At 35.6% G+C, this 17,418-nt stretch overlaps 2 protein-coding genes across 2 annotated transcripts; both read left to right on the top strand.

The window, feature by feature from the left end:
* The first annotated feature begins 1,945 nt into the window (after nucleotides 1-1,945).
* LOC112513388 (SUMO-conjugating enzyme SCE1) lies at nucleotides 1,946-7,138 on the top strand. Its single transcript, XM_025119628.1, has 5 exons — nucleotides 1,946-2,198; nucleotides 2,343-2,426; nucleotides 5,290-5,442; nucleotides 5,526-5,639; nucleotides 6,769-7,138. Exons 1-5 carry the CDS (start codon nucleotides 2,130-2,132, stop codon nucleotides 6,829-6,831), a joined length of 483 nt encoding a protein of 160 aa, XP_024975396.1. The 5' UTR covers nucleotides 1,946-2,129; the 3' UTR covers nucleotides 6,832-7,138.
* A 2,589-nt stretch (nucleotides 7,139-9,727) lies between these two features.
* On the top strand, nucleotides 9,728-16,901 carry LOC112513206. The gene is made up of 10 exons (XM_025119399.1): nucleotides 9,728-10,055; nucleotides 10,798-10,860; nucleotides 12,295-12,379; nucleotides 12,491-12,562; nucleotides 13,048-13,123; nucleotides 13,323-13,368; nucleotides 14,302-14,393; nucleotides 14,485-14,554; nucleotides 15,962-16,047; nucleotides 16,659-16,901. Exons 1-10 carry the CDS (start codon nucleotides 9,735-9,737, stop codon nucleotides 16,702-16,704), a joined length of 957 nt encoding a protein of 318 aa, XP_024975167.1. The 5' UTR covers nucleotides 9,728-9,734; the 3' UTR covers nucleotides 16,705-16,901.
* Nucleotides 16,902-17,418: the final 517 nt, after the last annotated feature.

Here is a 17,418-nt window from a genome sequence, read left to right as displayed (position 1 = left end):
GTTATAACATAATGATTATCCTAATTATATTTTAGATTTTTTATATTTAAAATAAAATATTCATCCTGTATTTGATTATATTTATCTGCACTTAGTTACACGAATTCAAAATGAAACTTTAATAAGTTGTACTTATGCACAATTTACTTGTAATCGTGAATTTAAGTGATATGCATCAATAAACATTATTTCATGTATAAAAAATGATTTTTAAAATTCTTTATCAAATGTTTTATAATAAAATATAGATTAAATAATTGTTTTGATAGTACAGTTTTGTAATAATATTTAATGCATTAATTATTTATATATTTTCTATGCATAAAACATTTACAAGTCAACCATGACCGACTCGTTTTGGCTTATATTTATATCGTCCATTATCAACCCTGACAAATTGATGAATCATCGAAAGTCCATACAAGTTTAATATCCGTTATTTTCCATTTGTACTCGAGCATTTGAATATTAACATGTGGAAATAAAACGATATTAAATGACGAGGTAGGGTTCCAATGCCCAAATTGTCAACTATCTAAAAGATTCATATTTGTAGATTGGGGTCATAATGTCGTTGGCCCCGGTGACATCACACGTAGAATAGCTTGGTTTTCACGCTTGATTTGAATACTTCCATCGTCAATTCATAAAATTTCTAATTATACAACTTAATGTAATATTTAGTTAATAATTTAAAATTAAAAATACCATTTTGAAGATGAAAATAAATATAAAAGTATAAAACAAAACCGATATCGTCAATATTTTTCTACTGATTATTAACTCGTGTAAATAAATCTTAAATAAAAAATTGTATTTTTCGAATACAAGAAACAACGATAAATTTAATGGGAAAAAGATGAATTTAACAAAAATGAGTTTTTTTAGGAGATCATTTGTTTTAACGGACGGGCTATTGGCTAAATATTAAGGTGACGTTTAGTTCACAAAAAAATGAATCTGTTCAGAATTGGACTGTATCAAAGGGGCTGGAATGAAATTTAATTAGGTTTGACTATGTGTTTGGTTGACAAGAATTTGAATATGTGTGTTGGTTCACTGAATAGGGTGTAGACAGTAATGGTGGTGGCAATGATGGTAGTAGTGGCGGTGTGGATGACTATGGTGACGGTGATGGTGGTGGTGGCGACAACCATTGTGTTGGGATGGAGTGTAATAGTTTCTTGTTTTAAAGATGAGATAAATGAATTGTAATTTCCAGATTCACTTACCTTATCGGGCTACATTTTAGATCATCAAAATGGATTGTTGGTAAACACCTCTCATCAAATAATCACAAACCGGGTAAGAGTCATCTCCTTTACTTACCAGAGTATATTATCAGTCCTTTCTAGAGATGCACAATGCTCAGGGCCTTCTAAGCACGTTTTCAGTGACCAAAAAATGTTTGGGGATTCGAGGTTGAAAAAGGGCCCAATTGGGGGTTTTTCAGACCCATTTTTATTTTAGGGTTTAATCGAACTTTTTTAGGCTTTTTTAGCTTAGGCATGGGGCTTCGGGCTCGAGATTTTTTGTGCATCTCTAGTCCTTGTCATACTAACCCGATAAAAGCAAAGGGGTAAGCACTCATCCGCAAGAGCATCATTCTCATTTATCTTATAGGGTAACATTTTCGACCATCAAAATGAATTATTGGTAAGCAACTTTTTTTACCAGTATATGTTTACTGGATAAAAATCTTCTCCTTCACTTACTTTGTAATAGTCTTGGTCTTTGTTACGGCTCTTATTAGATAAGATTTCAGGTCATTGTCATGTTCTCCTAGAAGGTAAATGACACTTTATCCAGTAAGCGTTTGGTAAACGACACCTATCGATATTATATTTATTATTAATTTTGTTAAAATGTTTTTTTTATACATTAAAAATGAAAACGAGTATTTTGATGGTTAAAAAAATGAAGAAATATTCGAGCTTATCTTTGATAATCGTGGTATTGTTGGGGGAGGAATAAATCGTAAAGAGAAAAAGGTCGACTGCTCCCAAGTCAGACTTTCGTCTTCTTCGTCATAATAAAGGTAGCTGCAGACTTCTAGAGGCTGCAAATCTTTCCTCCTACCCACAAAATCTACGCACAGATCGGCAGACCCATCGGAAAACTTATAAACCATGTCTGGTGGTATTGCTCGTGGCCGTCTCACCGAGGAACGAAAAGCATGGCGAAAGAATCATCCCCATGTTCGTTTTCTACCCCTTTCTCTTTCTAATCCTTATGTGTGTGTATATGTATATGTATCTTGTATTTGCATAACCTGGATGTATGATTAGGTGTAATTGCTGATGATTTTTGGGATTTGGGTTTGATTTTATTTTATTAACTAGGGTTTTGTTGCGAAGCCTGAGACTCTTCCTGATGGTTCAGTGAATTTGATGATTTGGCAGTGTACCATCCCCGGTAAGGCTGGGGTAAGTTCTCGGCATGTCTCATTCTTTGATTTGTTTTTTGTTGATCAGAGAAATTATGTTGATTATGCCTCTCATGGGACCGGAAGTCTGGAAATCAGTTGTTATCTCTTATTGGTTGTTATGATCTATGAATCTCCATGTTATTTCAGTTTGCTGGTCTGTAGTAGAAATTGCTTAATGTTTATGCCAACTTGGCTCAAGTAATCTGTGTGAATTTTATGAAATGTTTATGCCTTTTTAGACTTAATTCTTAGTTTCTGGCTTGCATGTGCTACTATGTGTATGTATTTGGTGAGTGAGAGAGTATTACTTCAAGATTTGTGAGGTTGTAAATCTTATCGTTTGATGATATGATCACATAGATTGATGATTGCTTGTAGTACTTTGAGAAATCTGTTGCTGCTTGCAGGCTACTAAATTTCACAATATTCACTAATCTTTTTCGATTTAGATTAGAAGTAGTTATTTTGATGGTAACTTGGTCTGTTCATATTATCTATTGTTTCTGACGTTCCTGGACCCTGGTTTATGAGTCTACAGCCTCCAATTATCTATCTTGATCCATGATGCTATATTCAAAACTATGGATCCCATGAGGGTTAGTGGATGTGAAATTTGTTTAAGACTATTAAATCACAGAATGGTCATATGTTGCGTATCTTTGTTTTTTATAACGAGACCTTTCTTGCATTTGCTCATGAAAATTCTTGTCAGCATTTAAGCGTTGGAATCTGTATATTAATGGAAAGAGTGGTGAAAATGAGAGAAAGAAATAGTTTATTGTAGAAAAATATTTGAACCCAGTTTTCAAGTTTGAAGGTAACATGAGTAGGGGGGCGAATAGGTAGATACTGAACGTCATTTTATGTGCCTATGAAGCTGCAGGATGTTTGGGTTTAATCGTATTGGTGAATTTTCTCCCAACCATGGCTTGAACTTTAGCAACTCTTTCTATCAGTTTTTTTCTATCTAGATCATTCTCGAGGTAATTTTGTTGTCTTCGTGCAACTCCCATTGGCTCGAAGTTAGTTCAGTGCATTTAGTTTTTCTGCAATACACAATGGTATAGTCTAAAGTTTTCATAAGAATATTGCAATAAGAAATCATATGGGGGGAGGATAACAAGGCTCTCATATTACTTCGATGTTGCTTGAGAAGTTGAGATAAAAAACTGTGGCATTAAGCCTAAGACAATGATTCTAAGATATCATATTTAATAATAAAAATATATTGAATTGATTTCAATATTTAAGTTATTGGATGAAAGAACAATTATATTCATTCTAAAAGCATTGATGGCTGGGACCACAAAATTCAAGCTTCGTTGCTTTGTGGTAAAGCAATCATTGTCGAACCATCATGGTAAAGTAATCATTGCTGAAATATTAGTGAAGGTCGCTGACATGTATTGGCTGTATGCAATCATGATGGATGGTTGTGCTATACAACTACTTAGCAAATAGGTATGACGTTCTGTAATAGTTTTATACATGGTGAAAGTCGGGACTTTTATTAGAGAATGTAATAGATTCTAAGCAGGATTTTGTTCTTTTTAATGGATATCAGGTTAATACGTACGTCACCACTTTATGGTAAAAGAATCATATTCCGAGAGTTAAATTATACTAGTTTGAGCAATTAAGCGGGAATGATATGGTTGTGTTAACAATTAAAGAAAGAATTTTAAAGGGCAATAAATGGGAAATTGATAAATCTTTGACTTGTTGATTAAAACAATGTTAAAAAGATACCAAAGGGCCTTTGGCCTAGCGGTATGTGAGTCCTTGGCCTTCTAGGAGGTCAAGGGTTCAAACCTCACCAAAGGTGAGGAGGGTGTGTGAGTTTATTTGTTCTATTTGCCGTATATAAATATTATATACTTAAAAAAAAAACAATGTTAAAAAGATTATATGACAAATAAGCTAAGTTGAAAGTCGGTGGTAATGACGTAATCTGGGGAGAAATATGGTTTCCATGAGCACCGAAGGCAAGATTTAAGATAAGATATGTGAATAGGGTTATGACCTTTGAAAGTAAAATGATTCTATAAGCAGAAAATATGTAAAACAGTGAAAGTTGTAGTCTTAATACAACCAGAGAGTAGGGGGATTATGGTAACCTCAATAAGTGAAAAAGGGACGATAAGAATTTTAATTTTGTATTTGATGATAGCACTAGTGATGATAAAAAAGGGGGCCTTAAACGGTCCTAAGATCGGTTATAACCAGTCCTGAGCTATCTCCTAGTGTGGTAACTGGTTAAGTTGGTCGCTGTTGTGGTCCCCATCCTCGGGCAATAATGAATAACTGGTAACCTTTAACAATCGTCAGAACTTCAAGTTACACAAATTTGGGTCAATGTTATTTTCTACTTTCAATTCCTAATATTGTACCAAACTAATCCCATTGGTTCTTAGCTACTTAAATGACCCAGATCTCATAAATAAACCCACTATCTTAAAAAAATCTCTGAAGCATTGATTTCACCCAATTTTGATTGTTTTATATTTAGATTTTGATTAATAACACATCTTTATCCATATATGACACTTAGCAATAGATGCTCAAAAGATGTTTTTCGTGTACAAGGGAGGAAAAGGAGAGGAGACGTAGAAGTGTTTTTAGGGTTTCATTTATTAACAATCTGAAATTCCCCAACCACACCTCAGAATTGGTTTTGGAATACATCGCCTCGAGGCATACGCCTCAACCGTTTATAAAACCATGGATATATTTTTTCATTTTGTTGATAAACCATGTTGTGTTATAATTGTAGTGAAGAAATCTTCTTGGCTTGTTTTAGAAAATTTCTTTCACTATGAATCTATGATTTTGTGGGCGTTTATTATAGCTTGCCGTTGCAGACTGACTGGGAGGGCGGCTATTACCCCCTCACCCTCCACTTCACCGAGGATTATCCAAGCAAACCACCGAAGTGCAAATTTCCTCAGGGGTTCTTCCATCCCAACGTTTACCCTTCCGGAACTGTTTGTTTGTCGATCCTTAATGAAGACAGTGTAAATGCTCACATCTCCTTACTAAGATATCACATGTAAATATCCATTTTTCTATTATAAACTATATGTATGTGTTGCTCTAGGGTTGGAGGCCAGCAATAACGGTTAAACAAATTCTAGTGGGCATCCAGGACCTGTTGGACTCTCCCAACCCTGCTGATCCTGCTCAGACCGATGGATATCACCTCTTTATCCAGGTATTCATGCTATTTTATCTGGTATACTTGTTAATATTCCGAGTTATATGTGCATAAGCCGGGAAGTTGGGAATAGAGATGCACAAGGCCCGGGTCTTCTAAGCCCGTTTTCAGTAAACCAAAAAAAGCCCAGGATTTTTTGGGCCGGGCAGGCTTTGGGGGTCGAGAGATGGTGTGGTCGAGCTTTTTTCGGCTTTCCAGGCTGGGCTTTAACCAGGCCCTGAAAAAAACGTTGGGCTTACTCCCTCCATGATGAGAAAGGCACATGGTTTTAAAAACTTGTAACTGTTACACTTTTTAATCAGTTAAATGACGATTTTACCCTTAATAATATAGGGAGTAACGAATTTCTCCATCTCATAATTAAGGTTAGAATTGGAAAAAGGACACTTACTTTTGAAAGTGGACGCTTATTTTGGGACAAACTAAAATAGAAATGTGGACACTTCTTTTTGGACGGAGGAGTATAATGCTTTCCTCCGTCCTGCATAGTTCATTGCAGAAAAGCATGGACCTGTGCTTCATCTTCATTTCTCCTCGCATCGAGTAAATGGGACCCACGATGACATTCATTCTCATAACAACGTATAAATGAGACCCACAAAACGAAAATGGTATAAACAAATGGTCAAGTTAGGGTTTTGGTCCGAGTAAGCGCTGACTGACTAAGAGGGGTTTTCCTTCCTTACCGAGTAAGCATCATTTGTCAGTCAGGGTGTATGGTAAACAACCTCGCCTCTTACCGGCGTCTCATTCCCAGTAAGAGACTGTCAGTAACTATTCCCGTTTGGTTTGTAGGATTGGATTTGGAGGGAATTGGTATTGAATTCCATTCCAATTCCATGTTTGATCTGAAAGATGTCCTGGATATGAAATCCCACAAACATAGGATTTTGAAATCCATGGGGATGGTTGGTATTTCACTGGATTTCGTAGGATTTGTATGTAATAATGTTCTAAAATCTGTTAAAAACATTTGTTTTGTAATACTCAATAATTCCATCAAACCAAACACCCCCTGGCACGAAATCCAAACACCTTCCTAATCCAAATCCCTTAAAATCATTCCATCAAACCAAACGCCCACTTGGTGTTGTCTTAATTCTGATTCACGCAAATATGTGTGCAGGATACGGTGGAATACAAGAGAAGAGTCCGTCAGCAAGCCAAGCAGTATCCGCCTCTCGTTTAGAAGCAAACCACGGTTTGCTATATCATTTGGTTTAATTTCGTGTAGGCCATCTCAATGGATCGTTTGATGATTTTCTTTGACTCTTGGATTTAACTTATTTGGGAACCAAAAAAAAAACAAGATTAATCAGCTGATGGATGAAAGATGTTAGTTGATGATTTCTTGCCAATAGAGATGGCAAAAACCTTTGTTTTATCTGGTGTGGTTCTTCAGGTTCCTGTGGTTATATATATATATATATATATATATGAAATGAAAACACAATCCTGCAACACTACTTTTGGGGTGAGGATTTCCTTAATAATGCAACTGCAATTTAGTCATTGGATGCATTTTTTGTTTATGAACTTATGGCTGATCTATTATAAATCTTCTATATAAATGGTCATTATATGTTAAATTTGTGTGCCAAAATAAGTGTTCATGATAGAAATGCTTATGGTTTTAGAAATTTGTAATTATTATACTTTTTAATTAAATAAAGAGCAAATTATGTTCTTTGTCCTTGTGGTTTGTTAAAAATTTGCAGATTTTGTCCTCGTTGTTTTAAATTTTTGGTTTTCATTTCTATGGTTTACAGTTCATTTCTATTGAAGGACTAAAATAGAAATAAATTGTAAACCATAAGAAAAAAAAAGTTATAAATTTTAAATCATAAAGATGAAAATGGTAATGAATTATAAATTGTAGGGATGAAAATTGTAATTTTAAAAACATAAGGATGAAAATAGAAATTGTTAACAAACCATGGGGATTAAAAATGTAATTTACTTTTAAATAAATGACAATTTTACCATGGGAACTATATCTCCGACTTATAATTAAAGGTAGAACTAAAACACTTGCTTTTGAAAAATGGATATTTATTTTGAAACAAATTAAATATATGAAACCAGTTTTTGGATGGTGATGGAGCAAAGTGCACTTTAATTGGTTCCTATTTAATGCACAATTATGCTTTTTTTTCTTTCTCAACTGGTGTAACAAATATTTAATTATCACTAAATTATAAGCAATATATCGTTTAATTATTGATATATAGATGTCAAGTTATTAAGTTATTACAAGTAACGAGTTTTTGAATAGTGACATGTATTGATCTGACTTAGTAGGAGCAAGATAGATTCTAATTGGTGCACTGTTCTTTTTTGGGGTTGTCATTCATACCCTCTATAAGAGGGGGTATGAATAGAATAGATCATTTTTTTCTTTTCACCACTGCTATTAAGTGCCATTGTTTTCATTGACGGATCCAGAACCTTTGGTGAGAACAATATATACCAGTTAAATTACAATTGTAAAATAAATTGTTTTGAGGTTAACAACCCCCTATTCTAATCCTTACAGAACTAGACTCGAACCATCAAAAGACTAAAACATTGCATGGTGTCCCAAAAATGCTCCCTAAGCTCTTTCTACAAGGACCGGAGACCTGCTTGGCTACCACACCACTAGAATGAGGAACTTAATGAAAATGGGGCTGGAAATCGAGCTAAGAAGAGTTGGAGCTCAGCGCGGGTTATGGCGCGCCTTAAACCGCTCGACCTTCCCACACCACGCACACATACAACCGGGGTGTGCATGCGGCTAAAACCGCATCATACACACATTCTACACTGTTTCCTCACAACGACCCACAGCCAAACAGAGGCTTAGGCGCCTTTGGCACGGGTTTAGTCGCCTAGAAGGGAACCCGACTACCCGAACGGCCTCTAATTCCACAGCGAATCCTGAAACTTTCAAAAAAAGAAAAAACCCGATGTTATTTTGAACACTAAACAAGCACTAAAAACCAACCTTAGAAGCAAAACTTTAGGAGGTTCCAGAATCTTTTTAAAACATAATGTTTCTAAAGTTTTATGGGTGTTACACCATTGAGGTGGGCGGGCGGCCAGGCTTGGACCTCGAAATCAAGATTGATTATAAGAAAGCTCACACCCTGTTACCGAAAGTCTGATTGGTTATCACAGTTACGACTTTTTAAGTTGGACCAGTTAAGATCAGTTAGCAGACATGGTTATGTGGCCAAGTACCAGAATCTTACCGTCTTTTGACCATTTTGCCCTTTTACATGAGTAGAAGCAAGTGTTTGAGTTGATGATGTATCCATATAAATCAAAACTCAAATCAAGCAATCTTTCATGTTCTAAAGCCCGATTTTCTTGCGTTTTAGTTTTTGGCAAATTCAATATTCGATTAGAGTAAACTAAGTATTTTAAAATATGTTACGTCAATAAATGTCTAATAAGTTAATCTGAAACAAAATCTTTAAAAAAAGGATAAACTTTATTTAAAAGACCAGACCTCAACGATTGGTTATAACTGATTAAGAGGTCGTTTACATAAATGCTTACCATTAGGAGTGAGCACTATAATTTATTTTACCGGGTAAGATTGTAGTACATCAAAATGGTATCATATACAACAATTTACCCGGTAAGCACTTACCCGGGTAAGAGTCGTCACCCTCACTTACCGAGTAAGACTCTCCATCTTTATCATTGCTATTACCGGGTAAGATTTTTGACCATTGCCATGTTCATCCGCTAAATTTTTTTACCTAATAAGCACTTACCGGATAAGCGTTTAGTAAATGACTCATAAGATAAGATTTTTTTCGAGAGGAACTTGTTACCTTTAGGACATATTACATGATGACCGGCCCCATTTACCATAGGTTAAAGGCACAATGCAAAGTCTTAACCATGATATTTCAATGAATATAATTTAGGGACCGTAATTGAAATTCTTGAAACATAAAGGACTATATATGTACCATTTACAAAATGAAAAACTGAAATAAACATAATATTTCTATGAAGGCCAGTCCTCTTGTAAAACTGTAAAACACAAATTGGGAAGAAAAAGAAAAATTAGGGCTCGGAGGACGGAAAATGGACGATATGGCAGCTTACTACCCACCATCGCCGGGACTTCACACCACCCAATACTCCTACTATCAACGTCCTCCTCCCGGAGCGGCGCAACCTCCTCCTGCCGCCGTTCCTCAATTACAACACCAGTACCACCACCCTCACCAGCCGCCCCCTTTCACTTATTGTGCACCACCATTGTATACGCCGTCGTTTCAAGATGAGGTTCGAACGCTATTCATTGCGGGACTTCCCGAGGACGTCAAGCCTCGTGAGATTTATAATCTTTTTCGTGAGTTCCCGGGATATGAATCTTGTCACCTTCGTAGCCCCAGTGCAACACAAACACAGGTTTGCATTTTGCTTTAGTTAGTTGCCGGTAAATTGAAAATCGAAAATGCATTGTTGAAACGATTGTTGTTTAATTTTTTTATGTTAAAAGCATTTTTGAAGGTGAAAAACTGGGATCATTGGATGATCAGGTGGAATTTTGTGGGCAATTAGAAAGAAGATATTTTAGAGAACAAAAATGCGAGAGTCGGCTACTACAATTGCATTGTACCCTTATAATTCTTGAACCACCATTTACTATGCGAATCAAATCTTCTTCCAACTTCATATTTGATGTTGATGGGCAGCTTGTTTAAGAGAAAGAATCGATAACTACATTGAACTCCATAAAATTTGTTTTAAATATGCAATGTTGGTTGTAAGGTTGTAACCAATTGCATATTGGTTTTGTATTTGTAAAGTGCTGGCTCTCTTATGAAGATGGAAACTTAATTATTTTGTGAATGGATAGAACATCTTGTTCTCTATCATTCAGATCATATTGGTTGAAAGAAAGACTATGGTTTTGTGTTGGGAATTAAAATCCATTCATCAAACATTCCTTATGTTGAATCTTTTGATCATATTCTGACTGATTCTGCTTTCAACTGGCTAATAAATGTATATGCTTATACGTTCGCTTTTGGGACTTCTATTTTCGTATTTTAGGTAGCTATTATATGCCTCTTTTATTCACTTGCAGTTGTTTTCATATCTCTCTATATTTGTATCGTCTTTAATTCACTATTTGGGTGTTAAACAGCCATTTGGGTTCGCCGTCTTCGTGGATCAACCTTCTGCGCTTGGGGCATTGCATGCTTTAAATGTAAGAATAGCGTAGCCATATGTACCCACCTGACTACTTTTGAATACAAAAAATTATCATGTCCTTACATAAGTTTCTCATTCTGTAACATGCCACATATAGTTTAAGGTGCAGTTTGGTTAAACAAACTATGTGTGTGGAAATATCTTGAGAACTGGGATCTTAACACTAATTGCTTAGCTTATGGGTTGTTTACTATGATGATTACTGTGTGCTAAGATTATATTTGTTAATGTCAGCCACTACTAGCTATAAAATCCTTAGTGTAAATACGAGCCAAAGTAACAAACTACACATTTTAAGTCCTAAGTACAACCAGCTTTGAGTTTTCAGTTTGTTTTTTTTTCTATATAAAACATATTTCAACATTTAGTTATGAAGTTGAAAAGAACTAACTTCTGTTCTCGGTTAAGCAATCTTAATGACTACCAGAGCTATCCCAATCTTTTTGGAGCCCCTGTTACATCCGTACTAGAACTATAGATGGTTTGAAATAAGTAGTAACAATACTAAATTTAATATCATATTAAAAATCTTATAAATTAAAACAACAAAAATGTTTAAAATAACAAAGTGAGAAGAATATCAAAGAGTCGTTTTTTGTTTCTGATCGACAAATTCTGAAATTAAATAGCCGCTTTTGATTTTGAAAGAAAATTTGATAGATCTATATGGAAGTGAGTTATATAAATCCGAGCCCCAAGCGTGAGTAAAGTTGGGGCCCCGTTCAAACCAAGATTTAACATGCTAATAGACGGCCCTGATGAAAACCAAAACAGGGATTGTTGCATAATAGTTCTTTTTCTATGGGATTGTTGCATAATGTGAAATAATCTTCTTGTTTGTCTTCTCCCCTCCATCCAAAATAAAGGTGCCCTTTGTATAGAAGATAGAAAAAGAAAATGTAAGCATTTTGTTGTGTAAATCGTCGTAGTTGCTATTAGTTTATTTCACTGAACATCTAAATGACTGCACCTTGATAAACTTTTTAGAAAGACATTCTTGTGTAACTCATTTGTTGAAAAACATGTCTTTAGTGGAACTCATTTGAATAGCTAAGATCATGATTATGATTAGTATTGAGTGGATGCGGGATCATTATCTTTTCATTCTTGTGTAATATGAATATTAATTTCCAACAACTGAGCAAAAAAAAAAAGAGTAATCGACTTTTTTTGTGTGTGTGGGGGGATAAAGGGGATGCTTAATGGGAATCAAAATGTTCTATAGAACCTTAAATAGATAGTTCATAAATTCTGCTGTGAGCTCTTTAATAATGCCGTCTTTATGTTGTGGCCTTTAGATGCTGACCTTTTTTCTCTTATGAGGAAAGTTAGCATACTGAAAATTGAATGCACATGCTCCTAGGGTTGTAAGTCAGCTGCAAAGTGAAATGTTAAGAGCTCTTCTTACTATGGTTCTTTTGGTTTGCAGGGGTTGGTGTTTGACCTTGAGAAGGGTTCAACGTTATATATTGATCTTGCAAAATCAAATTCAAGGTCTAAGCGCCCAAGAATAGGTATACTGTTAGTTATTTTCTGTTCTTCAATCTGGTTGCTATATACGGCCCACCTTTCGTGACCTTTTTGGCTAACTTATATGTTTAAACCTGGCTAACTGTAATAACTAGATGATGAAAGGCATGGATCTGACAAGAGGGCAAAAGGATCTGCTGCATTTTCTAGAGGCATTTCTGATCCTGGTGAGAAACTAGTGTTAATTGCTCAAAAATGTGCACCAAAGAGACATACAAGGACCAGTTTACACAGTTTTCTAGTTTTATTGCTGTTGTTCTCTCTTATCCAGCTTTTTTTAGCATATATGTTTTTCTCCCCTTCACACACATTTCATTGGCAGGGTCGTCACAGAAAAGCGGCTCTGCAATTTAGGGTAGAGGTCAGGACTCAGGTTTGCGTACATCCCCCCTGCCTCCTGGGGACCCCACCTCCGGGTGGGATATATTGGGCTCGTTTTGGTTTTGGTCTTGGTTTTGGCCTCTCACCTACTTGCCCCCCATCAATGTTCACACACAACACAAACACGTAGATGATGTAAACTTGCTACTTCTTTAAGTTGTTGGTCATGCAGTGGCTTTTCTGATATCTATGATGGGACATAGCCAGTAAGGGGTGAAACACGTTATTCTAGAAGCTCACATTGCACATGTTTTGCACGCTTGGGCACTAGCAGGTGTTGGCAGCGTTCACATGCCTGGATTGAGTAATTCTGCCTACAACATGATTGGTTATCCATCTGCACAAAGGTCGTATGCAGTGCTTAAGCACAATTTCTTTACTTCGATTGGAAGAAATTTTTACTGTAACTTGCACATGTTTCTTACATGATTGCCTGTTGCTGAAGGGTTAAAAGGGCTGGAAAAAGGACACATATGAAATGCGTTATTGGATGAAGCCCTTATAGCAACTCTTCTAAAATGATACTTGTCTTTTTTAATTGTTCAGTCATGGAAGCTTTGATGGTAGAGCTGAGAACACCGATGCAAGATTGGTACGTTCTTTTATGTTTTCTTTATATTTATAAGTAGTAATCGATTTTTTAAGTCATGAAGTTCCTAAAGGAAATTATTAAATATGCAAGTTTGTTAAACTATTTGTGATAAGACTGGAACGTCTATCACAAACTTGTATTATTGGCCTATCAGTGTGCTAGTTACTTTCTGTAGAGGAACACAATGCTTAACAAATGAGTTAAGAAGCTCTTTGTAAGGCTACAGGGTAGTGTAGGTGATGCACAATGTGATCTAACTTTTGAATAATACTCCGTCCCAAATCAAATGTCCACTATGAAAAAAGGCACATAGTTGTAAAAATGTGTAATTGCTACCTATATTATGTGAGGCCTATGATGTACACCGGGAAAATCAAAAGGATACCGAATGCTTCTCACTAATTGAATGCTTACAAAGGGTTTTCTGGCTTTCGAGAGGCAATAATATCTCCAAAGGACTCACCCCCAAAAAGTGTTTATAATACATAGCTTATCCCCACGCCTACTCACACCTATTTAACAGACTCTGAAAGCCACTTTTTCCTTTCTACCCTTGTAACAGAATACTCCTACTTCCAATATTGCCCTTATCAAGACTACTCCCCATTCTACTCCTTTACTCCTAGAAAATGTAACTAATAATAACTTCTAGGGTATAACAGCCTGTATCTCTCAAACCACTCGCTCCAACTGCAGGCTACTATATCATCAATAAAGACACTGAATGGATAGCTTGTATAGCATCAAAACAAAGATGCTCTAATGTCATCGTTTTGGAACTCATTTAACTTGCTGTTTTACCTTTAGAATGGACAACACAATGTCATTATGTCAATTACTTGTATTTGTGTACCATGCTTGTCCACACACACACACAATATACAGTTACCATCTGCTATCATGGCTAATTTGACTATTTATGTGCATGATTAGAGAAACTCATCAGCTCCCGCATGTCCAACAATATTTGTGGCGAATCTTGGACCAGCTTGTACAGAACAAGAGCTAACTCAAGTATTTTCAAGGTTTCAGAAGCTTTTGCTTTGCTGGTTATTTTAGAATCAAGTATGGAGCTTGGCACAACTTTCACTTGTTACTGTCATTGTCAATTTGCAGATGCCGTGGATTTCTGAAATTAAAGATGCAGAGTACATATGGGACACCAGTGGCATTCGTAGACTTTGTGGTACGTTTCTGTACATTTAAACTCATTTGTTTTGGACTGTTTGGTGAATCTTCGTTTATGCCTTGGTGAATCTTCATAGTATTGGAAGAAATTTCTTTTGATTGTTTTGTTCTTTCTTTCTGGGACAAAACCCAACACTTATGAAAGATATAATATTCTTGTTCCAAATTTAACTAAAATCCAGTAAATGAAATTCAAGAAATAGAAATTTAGCGTTCTTTTTCATATTTCACCCAACTCGCACCTTGTTCTGAATGTGGCTCTGGCACTCCTAACTCATATCTAGGTGCTTCGTGATATGCTTGTTAATGAGTTGGATCTTGATTCGGATCAAGTCTGATCTATTTATATGATTTAATAGATAAAAAAACTTGATCCAACGAATCGACCCGTTTAGGTGGATCAATCCATGATCAGTCTGCTTGGTCTTTCTAAATATTAATAATATTTTTTTCTCTCTTTATCATATGTATTATTAACCATACATTTTATAACTATTCATTACTTTTCTTACTTTAAACACCCTCTCCCTACCCCCACCCCCACCCCCCACCCTAAAAAACATTGCCCCCTCTAAAATAAAGCCTTTCTCATTATTCTCATCTCTCTTTCATTCCTTTTTTAATAATATATTATTTGCTTTTTGTTTTTTATTCTAAATTATTTATTTGATACATCATATTTGATGATTAATTCTTTTAAACTTAACCATATTATTATGAAAAGTGAAGACTTATCTTTTAATGAGTTGTTTTATGATGACATTATTTAAACATAAGTACTTTTTTAAGACATTTTTTTGACAATGAATTTCTAGCTTAACATTTTTATAACGATAAACTTTTTAAAAATATTTTCTATATTCAAAAATTTTTAAGCTGACTTGTTCTATAACATCAAATCTTGTGAAAAGAAGTGGCAACCCTTTTACATCACATATTCTAGAACATGAAAAAATGTATCATGTTAAGTTTGATTGATTTATGATATCAAAATTTTAAAATGTCACCGATCAATTCAATAAAAGGCATTAAGCCGACATAGCCTGAAGATATGATGTCCTTATCCTGTTGCTGCTTTCATAGAAGAATTAAAGAGGATATAGTGACGGGGGGGTGGAGCGGATTGGGTTGACGGGGGTGGGGCTGCATCCGGTTATGGGGTGTTTTTTGTGGAAGAGGGGGAGGGGGAGAGCAAATAAAAAGTAAATGGGTCGATTTGGGTCACGATTCATCTATTCATATTAGTTGGGTCATGGATCAGTTCAAGATACATCAGATAATGGGTCAGATCAGGATCCATTTAGTTGGATTATGAATCATGTACAAACTTGTATGCAAATATGCATTATCCCGAAGTCGTAGATTTGGCAATAATATGGATATTGTACATGACCGTATGTTGCAGGATACTGCGTGTTCAACTGAAGCACTAAATCATCTACAAGGCACTGTTCTTTACTCATCAGTATCCGGTGAAGGAATGCGGCTAGAGTATCCTTTAAATCTGCACTTGCATTCTTTCTTGACCCTTTCTTTGTTCGTTTATATCATTCCCAGAAAATATTACTTCGTCCATCCCAAAATAAGTGTCTACTTTCAAAAGTAAGTACCTACTTTCCAATTCTACTCTTAATTACGAGATGGAGAAATTCATTACTCTCTATCAAGGGTAAAATTGTCATTTTGGTTAATTAAAAAGTGCAATAATTACACATTTTGTCTTTTTCACTGTGGACATATATTTTGGGATGGAGGGTGCAAGTAGTTCTTGGGTTCCACATGATCATTTGATGTATAGCTTTACGGTTCTTGGGACAGAACATAACCGAGTGGGACAAAAATGTACTTTTTTTGTCCCACTAGAACAAAAACTAGGGAGATGGGCATCTCCGAAGATTGGTAAATTATTAAACTACCCATGTCAAATTAAAATCAGGAAGCCTTACGTAGTTCTTTCATCCGCCTACCTCACTCTCGTGTATCTAGTTTAGTCTATGTACCAAACACTCCCTGAAGGATCAAAAAACATTTTCCCAACTTTTAACCCTGCTCTTCTTTATTGGCAATTTGTGTATTATATTCTCGTTAACCATAAAATTTAGGTATGCTAAGTCGAGGATGGGAATGCGGAGTAAGAAGTCGAGATAAAAGTGGAAATTACAAATTTGACCTTGCCATTTAAGGTAAGGGATAAAGTAGAATTACACTCTGCACTGTGAGGCTGCATTTTTTACTTCATATTTCATTTTGATATATAAAGAATGAATGTCGTACTCTCTTGTATTCTTTTTTTTTTTTACTTCATAAATGTTGCAATTGATGTTTAATCTTTTTCTTGGTTCGTCGCTATTCTTCTTAAGCGCATCCCACAAGACCACGAGCTTGCTGGTATGCGGTCAGGGGCGGATTCAGTAATTGCCTAGAGGTGGTTTGTGCCTCCGCTCTATCGTACTGATCCAATGGAAAAATATTTAGGGGCGGTCTTAAAGGTACTTCAAACCAAACATAGGATTTCAATAAAATCCTGGGATTTCAAATTCGAGCGTTCCTTCAAACCAAACATAGGATTGGAATGAAATTCAATTCCAGATCCTATCAAATCCCGCAAACCAAACAGGGTGTTAGGATGTCTGGTTTATATGGCAAATTTGAAAACAACTGCTCTACCATTTAGGGTCGATGACGTGTATGTATACATCCTAACTCCATACATGCTCTCTGGTGTGGTATATTGGGTTGGTTATGTAAAAAGCCATGAAAGTGTTAGGGTTTGGTTTATACATTGGATTTTGTTGTTGGTGTGAAAGTGAAGGTGAAGGTGAAGGTGAAGGTGAAGGTGAAGGTGAAGGTGAAGGTGAAGGT

The sequence above is a fragment of the Cynara cardunculus genome (genome assembly GCF_001531365.2).
Source record: "Cynara cardunculus var. scolymus isolate 2C chromosome LG 5, CcrdV1, whole genome shotgun sequence".
Taxonomy (NCBI): domain Eukaryota; kingdom Viridiplantae; phylum Streptophyta; class Magnoliopsida; order Asterales; family Asteraceae; genus Cynara; species Cynara cardunculus.
The sequence above is the reverse complement of the archived record's forward strand: the minus strand, read 5'-3'. Positions and strand labels throughout refer to the sequence as shown.

Bases quoted from the DNA above. Each gene is read 5' to 3' on its own strand.
- LOC112513388 (XM_025119628.1), top strand. From the start codon at position 2,130: ATGTCTGGTGGTATTGCTCGTGGCCGTCTCACCGAGGAACGAAAAGCA. The intron at 2,427-5,289 runs GTAAGTTCTCGG...TTGCCGTTGCAG, and splicing joins CCATCCCCGGTAAGGCTGGG to ACTGACTGGGAGGGCGGCTA. The intron at 5,640-6,768 runs GTATTCATGCTA...ATATGTGTGCAG, and splicing joins GATATCACCTCTTTATCCAG to GATACGGTGGAATACAAGAG.
- LOC112513206 (XM_025119399.1), top strand. From the start codon at position 9,735: ATGGCAGCTTACTACCCACCATCGCCGGGACTTCACACCACCCAATAC. The intron at 12,563-13,047 runs GTGAGAAACTAG...CTTGGGCACTAG, and splicing joins TAGAGGCATTTCTGATCCTG to CAGGTGTTGGCAGCGTTCAC. The intron at 13,124-13,322 runs GTCGTATGCAGT...TTAATTGTTCAG, and splicing joins GGTTATCCATCTGCACAAAG to TCATGGAAGCTTTGATGGTA.